General features: G+C 37.4%; 3 protein-coding genes and 1 non-coding gene across 8 annotated transcripts; 1 reads left to right on the top strand and 3 right to left on the bottom strand.

The window, feature by feature from the left end:
• Positions 1–623: 623 nt before the first annotated feature.
• Positions 624–2062, bottom strand: LOC135621993 (transcription factor JUNGBRUNNEN 1-like). The gene is made up of 3 exons (XM_065123616.1): positions 1736–2062; positions 1351–1643; positions 624–1273 (listed from the first exon to the last, which is right to left on the bottom strand). The coding sequence occupies exons 1-3, from the start codon at positions 1956–1958 to the stop codon at positions 878–880; spliced, it is 912 nt and encodes a 303-aa protein (XP_064979688.1). The 5' UTR covers positions 1959–2062; the 3' UTR covers positions 624–877.
• Positions 2063–7147: 5085 nt separating this feature from the next.
• LOC135624009 (mitochondrial import inner membrane translocase subunit TIM14-3-like) lies at positions 7148–7715 on the bottom strand. Its single transcript, XM_065127477.1, has 3 exons — positions 7695–7715; positions 7421–7599; positions 7148–7304 (listed from the first exon to the last, which is right to left on the bottom strand). The coding sequence occupies exons 1-3, from the start codon at positions 7713–7715 to the stop codon at positions 7148–7150; spliced, it is 357 nt and encodes a 118-aa protein (XP_064983549.1).
• Positions 7716–9641: 1926 nt separating this feature from the next.
• TRNAE-UUC (transfer RNA glutamic acid (anticodon UUC)) lies at positions 9642–9715 on the top strand. The gene has a single exon. It is a non-coding gene; the product is annotated as a tRNA-Glu (tRNA).
• A 1349-nt stretch (positions 9716–11064) lies between these two features.
• Positions 11065–16746, bottom strand: LOC135582724 (uncharacterized). 5 transcript variants are annotated; one of them, XM_018831221.2, is made up of 10 exons: positions 16609–16746; positions 16396–16526; positions 15721–15795; positions 15544–15627; positions 15416–15447; positions 15194–15275; positions 14631–14859; positions 13629–13856; positions 12350–12642; positions 11065–11610 (listed from the first exon to the last, which is right to left on the bottom strand). In XM_018831221.2, exons 2-10 carry the CDS (start codon positions 16476–16478, stop codon positions 11262–11264), a joined length of 1455 nt encoding a protein of 484 aa, XP_018686766.2. In that variant the 5' UTR covers positions 16479–16526; positions 16609–16746; the 3' UTR covers positions 11065–11261. The 5 variants fall into 5 exon arrangements, with proteins under 5 accessions (XP_018686766.2, XP_064981174.1, XP_064981172.1 ...); XM_065125102.1 differs by having other exon boundaries at positions 15721–15782; positions 16422–16526; XM_065125100.1 differs by having other exon boundaries at positions 16632–16744.
• Positions 16747–17049: the final 303 nt, after the last annotated feature.

Here is a 17049-nt window from a genome sequence, read left to right as displayed (position 1 = left end):
ATAGCGACGCACAAGGAATAACTATTTCTTATATCCTTAATCAATTTGAGAATCAATAATAGATTAAATTGTTGGTCGAGAAAAATCTTTTCCTTATAAATATTCATCACATAATAAAAACTATCATTATTACAGTATATTCCTGAATTCTACACCAATTAATTGCCTGTCATTTCAGCTCATCAAAGTCGAGTCAACATAAGTATTTATGGAAGATGTGCTCCATTTTTCTCTAAGTCAACAAACCATATGGGCTCCAATTTTTCTCTAAGTCAACAAACCATATAAGCTTCTTCCATGGAAGACTGGATGTGGCAAGTAGCCACTTGGTGTTTCTTAGATTTCCACAGGCCACCTGTTTACGCACAGTGTCAACTATTGATGGAACAATGTGTCTTGAGGTAGAACAAACAAAACATCCTTCCGAAAAAGATATAGCAGCTGATCTCACCCTGTAACCCCTATTAAACATCTATCATTTTCACTCATGTAATGCAAGTTGAATCATTCAAAGCAAGTGGATGAAACAAGCAATCATACAGGGATGGTTTGTGAGATTTCTCTTTCATACATCATTCATACGGGAGAAAACTTTGCCTCAATATCATCACTGCAAGGAAATGTTCTGCAAGCATATCCTTTTTACTGAAAGCAGTACATTGTACAAGGATGGCAGGAAGTGGTTAAGTTAGAAGAACTTCCATGACAAATTAGCAATATTTCCCCATAGTGGTAGAATTAACTCACACAAATCTTCCGTGCTTTTGGAACTCAGTAATTAACATCGCATAGAATCCGACACACAGACGTCGACGTTGCATGTACTCATCGTCTTCCTCATCTTCTTGTTGCCACCTGCACATGCGACCAAAGAAGTCTAGGGGTATTGGCAACAGGAGGCCACACTTTGGTCTGTCATGAAGCCCACGATCCTTCCAAGCTCGTCCCAGTTGCCGTCTCTGAAGAAGTCGTTCACACTAGGAGTAGTCGATACTACGTCGGAGTGCAACGTTGGCGTGGGAGCTTGCGCCATGGAGTTCCACTGGCTCCCATAGATCTGCTCGTTCTCCGCAAAGCAATTGCCGACGTACTTCATTTCTTCCTCGTTAAGGTAGCTGGAGGAGGCGAGGAACTTGAATTCTTTTCCGCCGTCGTCGGACTCGAAGCTGCTACTTTTGGAGCTCGAATCAGTTGGGAGTTTCACGTTGTTCGATTGCTTCCAGCCCTTTTTGAAGGTGTTCCTCTTGAAGATTCGACATATCGTCCAGATTTCCTGTACATAGGAAGGAGAATGCTCTGGAAATATGATTACGGAATATGCAGCACATCGAGAAGGGGAAGGAGGCTTACAGCTTCGTGTATGCTGGGGGTGGCGGTGTCGGAGTTCTTGCAAGGAAGGCGGTACTCGTGCATCATCCAGTCCGTCTTGGTGCCTTTTCCTGCACTTCCTCGGTAGTAGACGAGGGATTTCTTCAGGCCGATGCAGTCGCCGCCGGGGTCTTTCGCAGAATATATCGGCCTGTCGATGCCGGTGGCCTTCCAGAATCCGGATCCGGTGACCCTGTTAGGCCTGATGCTGTTCCTGTACTTCCTACCCCTCAAGCAAAAGAAGTACCATTCCTTCTCTCTAGCGGACACAACTTCTACGGATGAACCACAAGCAGACATGAACACTATCACCATCTTGCTTCGGCGCTAAGGATCATAAATGAGGTGGACAGGGAATTCAACTTACTCGGGAGATCCCACGGATCATGCTTGTAGATGTCAATCTCTCTGATGATCTCTATGCTGAAGCACTTTTTCTCCACCTTCCTCCTCAGATAGAAACCCACGAGCTCTTCATCCGTGGGATGAAACCGGAACCCCGGAAGCACCGGATCATCCTCCGCCGCCTCCTCCTCCTCCTCTACTACCCTCACTTGCTGCTCTCCACTCTTCTCCCTCCTCTCCTCCATGATTATTCTTCCTTTCTTCTACTCCCCCTTCTTATCCTTGCTTACGATTGGCTCTTTGTTCATGTAGCAAAGTTTCAGGTGTTTGCAAGCAAAGAGACTCTTACCAGAACCCTCTTCGTTAGCGTATAAATGTGAAGCCGAAGATATATAGAACCAGCGGGAGTCACCAAAGGTGGCAGTCAGTAGCCTCAGTCAAGTCATCACCTTTGACCTCTCTCTCTCTCTCTCTACATTTCTTTCTGTTTGACTTCTTCGACATCGGATCTGCACTGTCATGTATGTCAAATATATCACCATCAAGCTTGGTCTTTGTCTTCAGATGATAAGAATCCAACCATCTGATCAATGACAAAGTCCGTCCTCGGGCGTCGAGTGTCTGTGGCTATTGACAGGATGACGAGTGTAAACTTGCATGCAGCGGAAGCTTCAGCCATTGATCTACAAGTCATTTCACCCTCTTCTTTTTGTTTAACGTGCGTGGAATCGTTCCAGGTGACATAGGAATGCAGGAACAATACAAAGAGTTCCAACCCATGCTTTCCTCAAAGTCTGCTGGGAATCTGTTCCTTTCCCATGAGGTGGACTGATGAAGGATGAAGAGACGATCGAGCGAGCGAATGGCAAGGTTCATGGCAGATCAACACGCATGCACGCCAGTTCTTTCCATGACTTCGGCAAGGGTGAGCATGCCATGAACAATCTACTACAAGTGGGAGAAAGAAATCAATACAAATATACAGTGTCATACTGCATGATATCAAACATTGTTTCCTATTCTCGATTCCAATCTCTTATAGCAATCCCAGCACAGCGGCTCGTTCTGAATTATCTACTGCTATTGTTTTCTTGAGGAAAAATGTTATTACTAAAGCATATATCATTATAATTTTACTTGCATTAAAGAAATGGGAGTGCCAAAAATGGATCTTGGACATCAAAATGGACCACTTGCGAAGACTAAAGTGCGTTGCGACGTTGTATGAGCCTGTGAATCATATGTGTACTCACTTGAAGGTGGTACCTATTGCCTGAAATAAATGGGAATGAATGGCCAACTCTATCTAATTTCGTTCATGCCTGTGAATCTTATGTGTCTTCATCATCCTTATAGGTTTTAGCAAAGGATGGACACCGCATCTAAGTGTGGTCAAAGATTGGAGTCAAGAACATTCCAATGTTGTTCATGCGTATCATACACGTACTAGTATAGCTTAGAAAATTAAGGTACGTTTTGTCTCGAATAAAGGGGATCAAATATTCGATCCTAAGGAAGACTATTCATCCTTGTCGACATAAATGTGTCTTTGCATCAAAGAAATAAGAGGAGCATACGGATCTTCGTCATCAAGAATGGACAGTGCATGACCATTAAGGTGCATTCCATAGTTCTTCAACTTAGTAGGATGTCTGTCTTGCCTTGAGCAAGAAGAGTTGAAAGTTCAGCTCGACTTAAGACTATTCTTCGTTGCTAGACTTTTTAGATTCCTTGTAGGTTACAAGTGTTTTTTTGTGTGCATTATATGCTTCGGAAAAATATGGACCAAGCTTCTGCTTAACCTAAAATGTTCTTATGATGTCCAATTGCATCGAAGAAATTAGTGGCAGGACCACATGACGACTAAAGATGATTCCATCGTCATTCGTGGTGATCGAGTGACTCATGGAGAAATCTTTTGTCTTTTTCCTTATTAAGTCAATATTGGTGCTCCTTGTTGGATAGTTTTACGGGGTTTAGAAAATATATTTAGTCTTACGTCTAGATGGAGTAACGCTTAAGTTGACTTATAAATGCACTATCGTTAATTCGAGAGTAATTATTTTTCGACTAATGGTCTTGAAAAAATTAATAAATTAGTTATCTCATCCGATTGGATCATGATAAATATACTAAAAGAATATGATCATAGACTAAAGTGACTTTTTGAGAAAATTTATCGTTAAAACGATAACGATAATAAGAAATTATTATTATTTAGGTCATGAAATTGATTACAATTGTTCGCAACTAATTATTTAATCACCTAAGAAAAGATTTTGTTTAACTCACATAAGGAGAAGATACACTTTGGAAAATGATCTTCCTACAAAAAAGAAAAACTCCATGTAAATAATGCAACAATTAAGATTTTATTGGTGATTTGTCTTCCTTTTCCACCATGAGGTTTGGAAACTAGGCATATCCAAATCAAACAATATTGAATTGTTATTACAGTCAGCCTAGGGTTCATGCTCCAACATTATTTTAATATCTAAGGAATATGTCATCCTTCCTAAGTAAACCATCAAGAACAGAAGTGCCAAAATCTTGCTATGCTAAACAACAATAAATAACCTAACCTACCTTTAGAAAACATGATTCTGCCTTTTCTATAATAGCCGCTCTGATTTGTGTTTGTGTGTGTATATGATGCCTTACTATCAACTATGACATTATCATCATAGACTAGATTAAAAGGACACATAAAAATATGTTATAATATTAATAAGATAGTGATCATTGTCAACGGAAGAATATAGCCTATGTATGCATGACATATATGTCTAGATTGAAAAGGTGTGCAGTATTCAAGACTTAGTGGACAAAGCTCCATTATAGAGCATAAATTCCTGCCAACAAAAGCTTGACCTATAAATGAAGATCTTAAACCATAAGCAAACATTCAGCAATAGAAACATTGTTTACACTTTCTCTTTGCTTCCAAAACTAAGCTCTCATTAATTTGAAGGACACTTAAGGTGCCCTCCTTTGGTCTTCCATAGATAATTATTGACTGATACCATGAAAATAAAAATGATATGCAAAAAATGAAAAGAAAATTAATGATATATGTATATATATATATAATTAATGTCCCTCCATAAAAACCCTATATAATGGACAAAAGTGTAGGGTTTTAGGGGCAGAAAAAAAATTGTAGTAGACCATATGTTTTGCTCAGTGAAGTTACTAAATTTCCATGACTGAGTCAAACCGGTAATTGTCAAGTGCTTTCAAGTATATTTGGACAGGGAAGCAATGGTAGATTTCCCTGGAAGAAAAACTATGTGTGAGGTAATAAGAAAGACCACAAGTTGTCCTCTTGGATTGGCATCCTTTCAGTGTCACCATCAATCCCCATAATCATGCTTTTGCAGAGGTGTTGGCCTGGCATCAGCCAGACTTTGTCTGCCTGAATTGTCACTGCTCAGCTCAAACATCAAACATCAGGTGAAAATGTAAATTGCTTACTGTATATAAATATCAGTGAAGGATGAGTATCATTGATGAGCAAGAATATGATATAATACTACTGTTTCTGAATGATAATGACAAAGAGGTCATGCACACATTCCTTAGCATTCATTTTCTCCCTTGAACTAAAGTAATTATAGCTCTCCCCTTTGGACATGATTGTATGCATAAATGAAGACAATTACTGAGTGCAATTATTGTTTTGGTTTCATTCTCTGTCTATTTAATGTTCATTGCATTCAATTCTCTGGAGTCAAATTCTTGAGATTTTATCCTCTTTTTCCCCCACAAAATGGAAAAGAAATAGAAGACCAATGAATTAATGATCTTCCTGTCACTAGTAACTGCTTTTAGAAACTTCTTGTGGTTGAGAAATTTGAAGTGGTATTGAAAGAATGCTAATTGATGGAATGGGAGCCCATTAATCAAACAAACAGGTTGACTTAAAAGTCTCGACTGGAATTAAGCAATACCATCATTTAAGATCTCATCATGAAAATGCTTCCATTTATTCTGAAAAGAGCAGGATGAATTGCCACTAGTGAAGTGTTGCATGGTCCCTCTAAGAGAGAGAAAGGGAACCTTTCATTTAAGAATCCCACAGTCCATTGGCAGGCTATCTGATGCTAATATCTTCAATATTTGAAGCTGATAGAAATCTGTCTTCAGCTTTAGAGATATTTGGGAAGTGTTTGAAATCTATGCTTTAGTTTTTGATGGTGGGGTAGACTAGTCTTCAGCCGAATCTTCTCGAGCACAGCCATCATTTTCAGGAGCTACCAAGAATTGTCTACTGAAAAGGTGGATCTTGTTTGAATCCCAGCCATATGGCCACTATTTTCTCCTGTTCTCTTGCTAACTTCTCTCCAAGGCAAAAGGTGGAAAGCGATGTGATATGCTTGTACTTTCTCTCACTCTTCTCCTAGGGGTTCGATTAGTCTTGATTGCTGCTTGGACTGAAGGGTTCTCGAAGCTTTGGCAAGCTTTGTCAAACTAGAGCTTGGTGAAAAGTTCAAAAAGGTCAGAATCATGCTATGCCATTCGGGAACATTCACATCTATTTCGGATGTCCTTTCTCCTGCCACCTCCCAAGTCTCAGGATTTAGCTGATTACCTTGAATTGGCCTGGTCTATGAAACTTATGCAAGCAAGGAGAAAAGGCAGAGATAAAATGTGGAAGAAGTAATGGAGAATGGAAGGTGGAAAATTTGGGGGTTTTGATGAAGTCCAACCTTCTAGTCTGATGCTGTGGAAACAGGAATATGGCAAAAACGTCTGCAGGAACTCCCTGTTCCACTCTGATAACAATTCAGAAGACCTGTCTTGCTATATAGATTGTGACAAGTCAAGCAGCCTAAAGGATACTGTGACCTGAATACTAGTCAACGACTGTGGCCTTTTTTACTTCAGTGCTAAGTTTGATTCCTGTTTTGGACAGGCTTTTGTAGCCACCAAGTCAGCCAAGTCATCCCATTAGACAGTGGTAGATTTTAGTCAAAAGTCAGACTCCTGTGAGTTGTTTGTGTTGGCTTAATGCTAATTAGAAGTGATTAATCAGCAAAGATTAATGAAACTACCAAAAGTGTTCAACAATCATAGCTATTAAGAGGACTCATGTCAATGACTAATTACAGTGTCCTCTAAATGCCATATAAAAGAGCATAAATGTTGCATACTGGCAAACACTGCAGTGAACTGCAATTTTTTTTGCATCCAACATGAAGGATAAAGATGACTAGTAAATTCTAAAAAGAACCAAATCATCAGTGAATTCAATTGAATTGCACTGTGAATTAGCTTCATATAGATTACAAACCAAAATTTTCAGAGTCAGAGACAATAATTCTATTTTATAAAATCAGAGAACGAGAACTTCAAAATTATGTGTGTATATCCGAATATCTTCTTTCGAGTATCATCCAAGAATTGGTCATCAAAGTATCAATTGTGGCTGCAATCAAAACATGGATGAACCACCTCTCAGTTTACCAACAAACACATCCTTTGCCTCGTTGATCTTAGAAGCAAGGTAATGACTTCCTCCACTGTCGGGGTGATTTGCTACCATCGCTCTCCTGTGAGCCTCCTTGATCTTATCAAGTGGAGCATGTTCTCTAAAACAGACAAAATGATGACCGGAACTTGAGAAAATCATAACCGAATATCACAAAATGACACCATCTTAAATTTGATTCAACAATTGGGCAAGAGCTTATGACACAAATTTTACCTAACACCAAGGATCAATGCGGCTTCTCTTCTTGTCATCTGCTGCTCGAAACCACCAGGGTAAAACCTACGAATACGAGGAACAACTGGGCGAGCCTTAAATGCCTGCCATGCCTGAATCAAATATCTACCTCCCATTGCGGCTGCAGCCACAGATAGACTTGCAACAAGAGGAGTTGCCTGCAATAGTAAAATCATAGAAAAACAAGTTAAAGATCCATCTCAGGATCATGTTGTTAAATAGTTTATGGTAATTACGAAACCTGATCACAAACCAGATCCTCTCTACAAATCATAGGACAGTATAAATATAAACTAGCTTACTTCGAATTTGGAAAGAATCAATCAGGAATAATTTAAATGTGCATGATATTCTTTAATGCTCAAGACAAGCTTATCCAATAGAGCTAATTAAAAGAATTCTTGTTTGGAGTTCTCAGAATTCAACAGCGGTATTGGCCAATGCATGGAGGTTGTTAGATTTTTTTGTTCCCACTGACAAGATGGTTCCAACTATAAAAGTTTGGGGGTATCTTTGGCACCCAACCATGGTTAATGTGTCTAACTCTAATTTAGTTCAGGAGATTGCTTCTGAACTTTGAAACCATTTTAGAGAACTCTTTGATTTTCCACTATGCCAAACCATTTGGCTTTTTGAAGGCTATACCATTAATTGCCTTTAAAATATATTTCAGGAGATGTTGCATCTAAACTTTGAAGCCATTTCAGAAACATCCAGATTTTCAGGTATAGCAAAATCATTAAGCTATACAAGACTATTAAATTGGTTATCTTAAAAACAAAAAAGCATCTGACCAATGTCTACTTAATCATGTTGTGCAAGAAGAGAAACTGAAAGACTAAAGAAGACATGCTGCAGGTGGCATTGGTTCTCTTAGTTCTCCAAAAGCATACCGTCAAAAAATGCGTAAGTTCAAACTTCTCAAACGGTTGAAATGAATAGCAGAAAAGTGTTTTCTATATATTTTTGGGGCATTAAAGAGTAAGCCAATAGTTGAATGCCAAGCTCTCATTGATGAATGAGGTATTCAGCTTTACTAACTACAACTAGTAAGAAAAATAATCAAACTCAATTACTAATTGTTAATGCCTTTTTGAAGCTTGATGCTATCAATAATCAAGATTGCAGTAATGGAGATGATTGTGGACGACAAGTCAGTCAACGCATGCTTCAACAATGTTAGAAGACAAAATTCTCGAGCAATTTTCGATATCATTCCAACACTTACAGGCTGTATTTTAGAGCGATAAATCTAATACTTCCCAGTTATGAAATGAATTAGTCTTGGTTGTTAGATCATTTCCGCATATTCTTATTGGAGATAGTTTCTAATGCATTTTCATGGGAGGATAGAGCCATATCTATCATCTCGATTTTAATTAAAAAAAGGAAGCATTTGAAAGGAAACTTAAACAAATACCCCTTGAAAATCAAGCAAAAGGGATTATTTAGCATGCCGCAGCAAAAAGATTTTATTTTTTTAGGGTTTTGCACAATAACAGTATTATCTACACCTACGTCATTCAGATGAATCATACCACATAAATTCTCAAACAAGTACAAGGCTGTTTAGTATACTATATTCTTCATATGGCCGGGCCTTAAATCATCAATGCAATACTGTACAATGTAGCAAAGATAGTTACAGTTATCACAGCCAAAGCTTTCTCCAACTACACGTAATAGCAGTGACTTGAAAAGCAATTAATTTGTAGAATCGAACAAAGAAGAGATCACATTGTTTACCATTGAGCTCCAACTATTCAGAGACGCAACCAACCAAAGACCAAGCAGTTCCCTAGCTGCACGCCCCAAACACCAGGAAAAAAAAGGAATAAAAGGAGGATTAGGTCATGTCAGGTCGGATCGAAAACTAAAACCTTTAAAGAAAAAAAGGGACCGAAGAGAGATATCTGGAAATTCACCGAATCTCAGACCGAGTTAGAGATCAGAAGAGGGTGGAGTATGATTACCTGAGACGATTTCGGAAGAAAAGATTTCTATTGCTTGGAGTGCAAGTCGACGAGGCAGAAAAGAGGACGGAAGAGGAAGGAGGAGGGGGCGGCCTTTTAGGGAGGTTACGTGGCTTGCCCTTCAAGAAAGGGGGCACGAGGAAGCAGACAGTGGCGGTGATAGTTGTTGCGGCTTCCTACGTAATTAAAGAGTTCATATAGTAGATATGTTATCTTCAAACAACAAATCCATTGTCGTCTAGTCCGGTTAGGATACCTGGCTTTCACCCAGGCGACCCGGGTTCAAATCCCGGCAATGGAACATTATTTATTTTACGTTTTTTTATTTTTAATTGCCTCTTCGTTTAATAAAAATTTTAATGTAATCTTAGGATTTAAATTGTTTTTCTAATCCTCTTTTTTTTTTTTTTTTGCCTCTTCCTCATTGTGGCTGCTCTTAAAATAAGTGTGTTATGATGAATAAGGATTACAATTATTATTGATATCTAAAGTGAATTTTTTTTATTGTTTTTTTGAATTGCATCTTCCTTTAATAAATTTTTTAATTCAACCTTAGGATTTAAATTTCTTTTCTATTACTATTATTTTCAGTTTGCCTCTTCCTTGTTTTGGATGTTCTTAAAATAAAAGCACATTATGATATCTAAATATAACAATTATTATTGGTATATAAAATGGATTTTATTTTATTTTTTATTTTTGAATTGCACCTTCCTTTAATGAAATTTTTTTTGATTTAATCTTAAGATTTTAATTATTTTTGGGTGAATTCTGAGAAAAAGTCCTACTTGTAGTACTCATATTTTGAAAATTTTTAAAATATTTTTTGAAACATTTTACTTTTATTAGCCTCTATTCGTCGCTCCTCTGCCTCCCTTCACCTTGAACAATCACTTGCAACTCTCGTCGTTGTCACTCGTGAATCTGCCCTCTCTCCTCTCTCATAGTCCTTACTATCAATAGAAGGAAAGAAAAGGGTGTACTGTCAACCATGGGCAAGAAAGGAGAGAGGATAATCATAAGCTCTTGTTGTCGACTGGGGTATGGGTTTTATGCCATTGCCCATAGACTTCTCTCGTACTGACCACAGGTGAGAAAGGAGAGAGGGCAACTTGTACACTCTTACTATTGGCCATAAGGGAGAAAGGAGAAGGGAGACATAGGTCTTCACCATTGCCACCTTATTCAAGGGTCGCAAGTGAGGTGTGTAACGATTGAGTCAACAAGATCGATGATGGGTTCAACAAAAGAAGAGACAAATAATCTATTCATATGATCAAATATATTATTTTAATTTTCTTTTTAAGTAAAAGTGTTACACCAAAAATTTTTAAAAGTAAAAGTTTTTACAAGAATTTACACATTGTTTTTTCTTTTAGTTTGCCACTTTGGCTGTTCCTAAAATAAAAGTATATTTTGACATATAAGGATTATAATTATTATTGATTTCATTTTCTTTAATATTATTTTGATTTCCTGTTTCTTTAACATTATTTTTGAACCACTAGTTGATAAACATTTATAAATTTCTCTTTTAAATAGCTACAGTAAGCCAACTCACTAAACTTAACTATATATGATGTACCTGTCAACTATTAAACAAAGCGTCATTAACAAAGCAAAACGACACCAGCTTCATTGCCCGTATACTTCAACAAAAATTTGAACACCACTAGAAAGTTCACCAAATGATCCATCTATACAAACTATATCAGCATATATCTTCATTACAATAACCAAATCAAGCTTTGAAAAATTGCCCTCGATCTCATTACAATGCCACATTCACTAGTAGACATTGATAACATTCTTGAAGCTGGAATTATCTCCAATTCTAGGTAAATGCATCATGGCTGGAGTGAGCGCCCCCCATGTTGATGATCATCAATTGGGGTGCCAACAACAGGAATATCCAAGCTGCTTTCTTCTGATTCGAGGGAGATCTCTCGCACATCAGCTATTCTTGCGGCTGTGGACTGGAAATTACCCCACTCAGCATCACCAATAGAACAGATCTCTACTCCATCGACTCCCAGTTGGACTTCAGTGTCAGCAGAATCTAGAAGTACTCTTGGATCACTTAAGCAAGCTTTATCTACATCATCTTCTGATAGGTCAACATGCTTTGTCGTGACGTCAGTGGTTGACCGTGGCTCAGATCTCTCTTCGCATACCTCCTTTGTGTTGCTCTGTTGTCTGTAAAGGAGAAAATTTATTCAACAATCTCCTAATTATGTTAGCATATATTGCAAGAATGTTCAAATAAAAGAACCATAAAATCATATTACTTATGAAGCAAATAAAAATCAATAATTAGTAAACAGATAGCACTGACCTTCTATCATTAAAATATAGAGCCAAGTTTCAGTGCTTGTTCAACACATATAGTTCAAGAAAAGGATTGCATTGTATCTTCTGAGATGCTGATTAATTATTCTACATCATTTACATATTAAGGAAAAAAACATATTTGGCATATTCATCTATTTGTTCCCCATGGCAAAAATAGCAAAGATATTTATAATCATTGTGAATATACAAGTGTAGTTTGCATACACATATATGCATATGGATGCATGACAGTTGATACGACTATGTCATCTTCGTGTTGCACTTGGAAGAAGTGGAACTGCGGTTTATAGGGTCGAAGAGAGGAAGATTGATATAGCATAAGAGAAAAGGTAAGAAAATTTTGATGAAAAACTCTAGATGATATTAACCCTTGTCTTAAACATTCTTCATGACACTCCAGAGCTGATAAATGTATATAGATGTTGAATTACTAAACAAATTCAGACTGATGATTAGATTACTGGATCACGCTCTGCGTTTTCGATCCTGCCGAGAACATTTTTTCCATTCGAACATGACAGAAAGAATTGCAGATAAATCTACACATACTGCAGTATAAGGCAAAAGGAGTCATGAACCATACCTCTGAACTTGTGTTTGCAAAACATTCACAAGTGCTAAAAGATCTTCTTTTTCCTTTGCTGCAGTCAATGCTTTTTCTACAGCATCATTTACTCTAGCCCCAGCATCTACTTCTAATGCTCTGGCCCTTTCTTCAGCTCTGAAAACAGCTGCTTCTAATATCACAGCATGTTCTCTAGCTTTTGCAAGCTCAGAACGCCACTGATGTGCCTCCTGAAAAGCAGAATCCCTCTGTTTTAGCAACAGCTCTCGTTCTGTAGCTAAGGCCATCACCTTTTCTTCATATTCTCTCAACTGAAAAAATCACAATTTATTTGTAACTGCCAAAAAGGAGAGACAAACAGAAGAAAAAAGCATACAAAATGTAGTAACATAAATAAAAACACTATTACCTTAAAATCACAAACTGATGAGATGAAAGGCAATCACTCCTGTAGTTGCCCAGTCAAATTTTCCTGCCTAATTATTGCTCTAAAGAAGCAGCTGACTCTTTACTCTCTTTCAGGTCATTTCACACATCAAATCTTATCATTTATATCTTTTCAGGCTTTGAAAGTAAGCCTTTGCTCGACTGGCAGTTTGCTCTACAAAGAACTTATGGGGAGTATTTAAACTACAAAATATGGTATTTTCACATGCCAGGACAAGGCTGTCCATATATGACCCTACCAGGACCTAAACCCCACATCAGCAGGAGCATCATGCCTGGACTGCTAAATTTATAAAACCGAGAAGCATTTAGTTTCGTTCTCATGCATGTGAAGTGACCGTGAAGAATGACAGTTATATGCTAGTCATTTGATTGATAAAAGGTCTCTGTAACTTATATTTTTCACAGTCAGATCATTGGAAGGGGACATAATTCTAGATATTGAAAATCAATTTCATATGCTCAAGGTAGATGCAATCAGTATCGATGTCACATTTCAGCATATATTCCCACGATACATTTGTCTGATTATAGTTGCAATAAAGCCATAAGAAAAATATTATTAGCACTATATCACATTGGACAAAAATATTGGAGTATCCTAATATGTTTGACTATAGAAAGAATTTGCATGTAAACACAATCATAGGATTAAAGCTATGCACACAAAGAATGTAGTAATCAAGTGTTCTTAACAAAAACAGAATTAAGAATTTCATAACTCATAGTCGGGCTGAAGAGATGTTCCATAAGTTAATTGTAAATATGCTTATCATTCAATTTGTCATCCTTAAGTACATGAAAAAAAGCGCTAAAATTTGATGCTAAATAATGAAGAGCTAGGAATCACCTTAAGCTGGGCAGTTTCTAGTTGCTTCTGTGCATCATATGTTAGGTGCTCAATTTCCAAGCAGGCAATTCTTCTCTCCCCATCTATTGCATGAGCTGCAGAAGCAGCAGCTTCAGCAGCCTCAGCTGTCTCCATCAGCTTATCAGCTATGTCTTTTATGGTGGAATCACGAGCACAAATATCCTTAGCCAGCTGCTGTAGTTCCTCATCTTTAACTCTAATAGTTTCCTGCACCATAAGCATTAGATAACATAATTTAATAACAAACAGAACAAAAAAATACCATGAAATTCACGTCAATGCAGAAAAAATCAACACGTAGATTCTGAGAACAAGATAAACAACTAAATACATCCTGAGAAGCACTACATCTTGATTGTTAGATAAGAAAAAGAAAATTTTCTCTAATTTCATATGGAAAGAATAATTATAAGAATAATTGTGCTGGAGTGAGAAACACAAAAAGTTATGTATCACTGTACCATAATCAGCATCCAGGATCTAAGAGTGTCAGGACAACCAAAAGTAGGTGCGTAATAATTATTGATTAAAGTACGAATACATTTCAAAGATATTAAACTCAGATAACTTCTTGTCACCTCCATTACCACTATCATATCGGTGCAACGTTTTCATGATTTAGATGTCCAAGCCGAAAACAGATTAGTCTACGACTCTCCTAAAAGAACACTCTCTTAGTCTGCACATATTGCAATGTGAAAGATTAATCACACAATGATGCTTTTTAGCGTAGAGGAATACAGAAACCTTTTTATTAGCTAGATATAGAGCTCCAATTCACTATGCCAGAAAATAATGTGATTCTCATAACTTTTGGTGGGATTAAAAAGAAAACATAAAATAGAAGCACCAGATCTAAACACAAATAATCAAGCATATATCAGAATGATCACTAGATCATTTCCACATAAACAAAAACAATGTATTCAGATAACTAAAAAACCTTTGCATGATCTGATCATCGATGATCTCTTTAAATACCTTCATAATGGTCAAATCATCTAATTGACCTTCATTTGCCTTATTAGTCAACAAGCCCAAAGCAGCTTTCATGGAGATTCTCATTGCTGCTTCAATTTCCTTTGAGGCTTCCATTGCAGTTGAGTTAGCAGTTGCAACCACAGTGGCAATTGTTCCCAATTTCACAGAACCACTCCCACTCAAATTAGTAACTGCTTCCTTATGAGCATGCAGTACCAACTGAGTTGCACTGTTATTGGACAAGAAAAAACTGAATGAGAATATTAATTCAGACAGCCAATTAAAATATTCTTAACATTAAATGTAAAAACGTAGATTTATGAGAAGCACCAGCTACAAATAACAATGAGGTAAGGCCAAGATTTCAACCAGTGGTCACATAGTTATATTCAGCTGCTGAATGCAAAGGCAACAAATAAATTTGGATTTATCAATTGACTTTGATGCTTACATAACACTAGCTTTGTGTCCACATAAAAGCATAACTGACAGATGAAAACCATACACCTAAAAGGATGCTGCTTAGTTTATTGAAAGATTTAATGAAAAGTCCACATGCTTACTGTAAGGTGGCTACCCAAGCTTTTGCAGCACCAGGAGTTTCTGCACAGAGGAAATATTCCTTTTTCTGTGGAGTTCCAATATCTTGCATAGTCATTGAGGAACTGAAAAGGTTTCATTACATGCACTCCGAAAGAACTTGCGATATTGTCTCAAGTCTTAAGATAAATGGAAAAAAATATCCAAAATACTCAACAGAGATCAAAGTATATGAATATGGATACAAAAACAGCAACCATCATACTTTTGCAGTCCACTGCAGCAAGAAAAAGGGTGTCAGATGCTTTTAAAAGCACTGTCAAGCAATGATGAAACTGAGTATAAAACATAACTGCACACATGACAATCTTACTGGAGGTTTATGGGGGAGATAGTGATTATGCTGTTTGAATCAAATATGATTGCTCCCTTTATAATTGTATCATTTCTCCGAAGCCTATGCCAGGTTAAACATGAAATATGACAACTCTATCATAGTCAAGAAGTTTAAATTCACAAGTTTATATTGAAGGAAGCCATGATATAATACTTGTATTCCATTTTTCCCGTAGTTGGATCTAGGATCACCCAACGTTCATTCCATTTCCGCAGCTGTTCAATAAAACTGATGAAAGGTTGTTACAAAATTTCCTAACATAAATAACTCCGAAAAGAGACCGTGTAACTGCAGTTCCAATAACATTCAAGAGGGATATGTAAACAGCCGGAAAGGGGCAAAGGTAAGAGGAAGTACTCTCCAAAAGAGCAAGCTGTGAGGAATATGAATCTAAGCAAATTCAACACATACAACCCATTGTACTTCTTGACAGATTCTGAACCAAAATAGTAACAAATTGTGAACATGATGCTGTTAGAAAGACCTGGAAAGGGCTCCCTCCATCAAATGCATGATTAATAACAAAATAAACTTTGGTTAATCTAAAGAGATTGCAAACAAGAAAACTCCCTCCTTTAGCTTCTCTTTTATGTAAGTAAAGCCATGAATTGTTGCATTGCCTTCACAATGTTTATTTCGTGTGCAGTACATCCCACCCAGTTCTCCAAAAAATTAACCTCTAATTTGATGTCACTGAACCAAACAACATGACATTCCACGAAGCCTTAAAAAGTCGTGGAAGTATCAAAACCAAGAAAGGAATAAAAAAATGAACTTTCCATATCGTAAGAATATCTTAAATGGGAAGAATTGGACCCTAATTCCTACAAAGAACGCGAGATCAAAGGCCACACCGTCTCCGATCGCTTGAGAAGCGGGCCCTGCAGCAGATACTTCCCCGACCCTGACATCAGCTGCCGCTTAATCTTTTCCAAACTGCTTTCTACATCCCCCGTCCTCTGAGATAATCAAAGAAGCCTCAAAAGACATCGATTTGGATAAGACCAGATGGAGAAAAGGCCAAATTGGAGAAGGAAAAACCTAGGATCCAAATAGGAACTCACAGCGGCGCTCCCATTGGAAGCCATTTGGGAGAACAGGAGCCGGCCGGAAGCGAGAGCGAGACGGGGTTTTGGTGTGCCGCTGCGAACGAATCGAGAAGAGGGGTTTTGTCGGTTCGTCGTCGACTGATTTACTTAAATCATTTGCAATAACGCCCTTCTAATAGTGAGGAATAACTAAACACCGTCCCTTTTTCTAGAATTAGGAAAGAAGATTACTATTTACAATTCACTCGTTATTATTTATAATTATATTTTTTAAATTTTAATAACGATGCACAAGTGGGTTTTCAAAAATTATTTTGATCTTAGAAAAAGAATGATAAAGATAGATTTTGATAGTAGAATCTTGAGTTAGTGTTGAAGATAAAAAGATATTGGCCTCTTAGTCAACTCGACTTACTCCAAACTCATGAGCATA

This window comes from Musa acuminata, chromosome BXJ2-9 (assembly GCF_036884655.1).
Source record: "Musa acuminata AAA Group cultivar baxijiao chromosome BXJ2-9, Cavendish_Baxijiao_AAA, whole genome shotgun sequence".
Taxonomy (NCBI): Eukaryota; Viridiplantae; Streptophyta; class Magnoliopsida; order Zingiberales; family Musaceae; genus Musa; species Musa acuminata.
The sequence above is the reverse complement of the archived record's forward strand: the minus strand, read 5'-3'. Positions and strand labels throughout refer to the sequence as shown.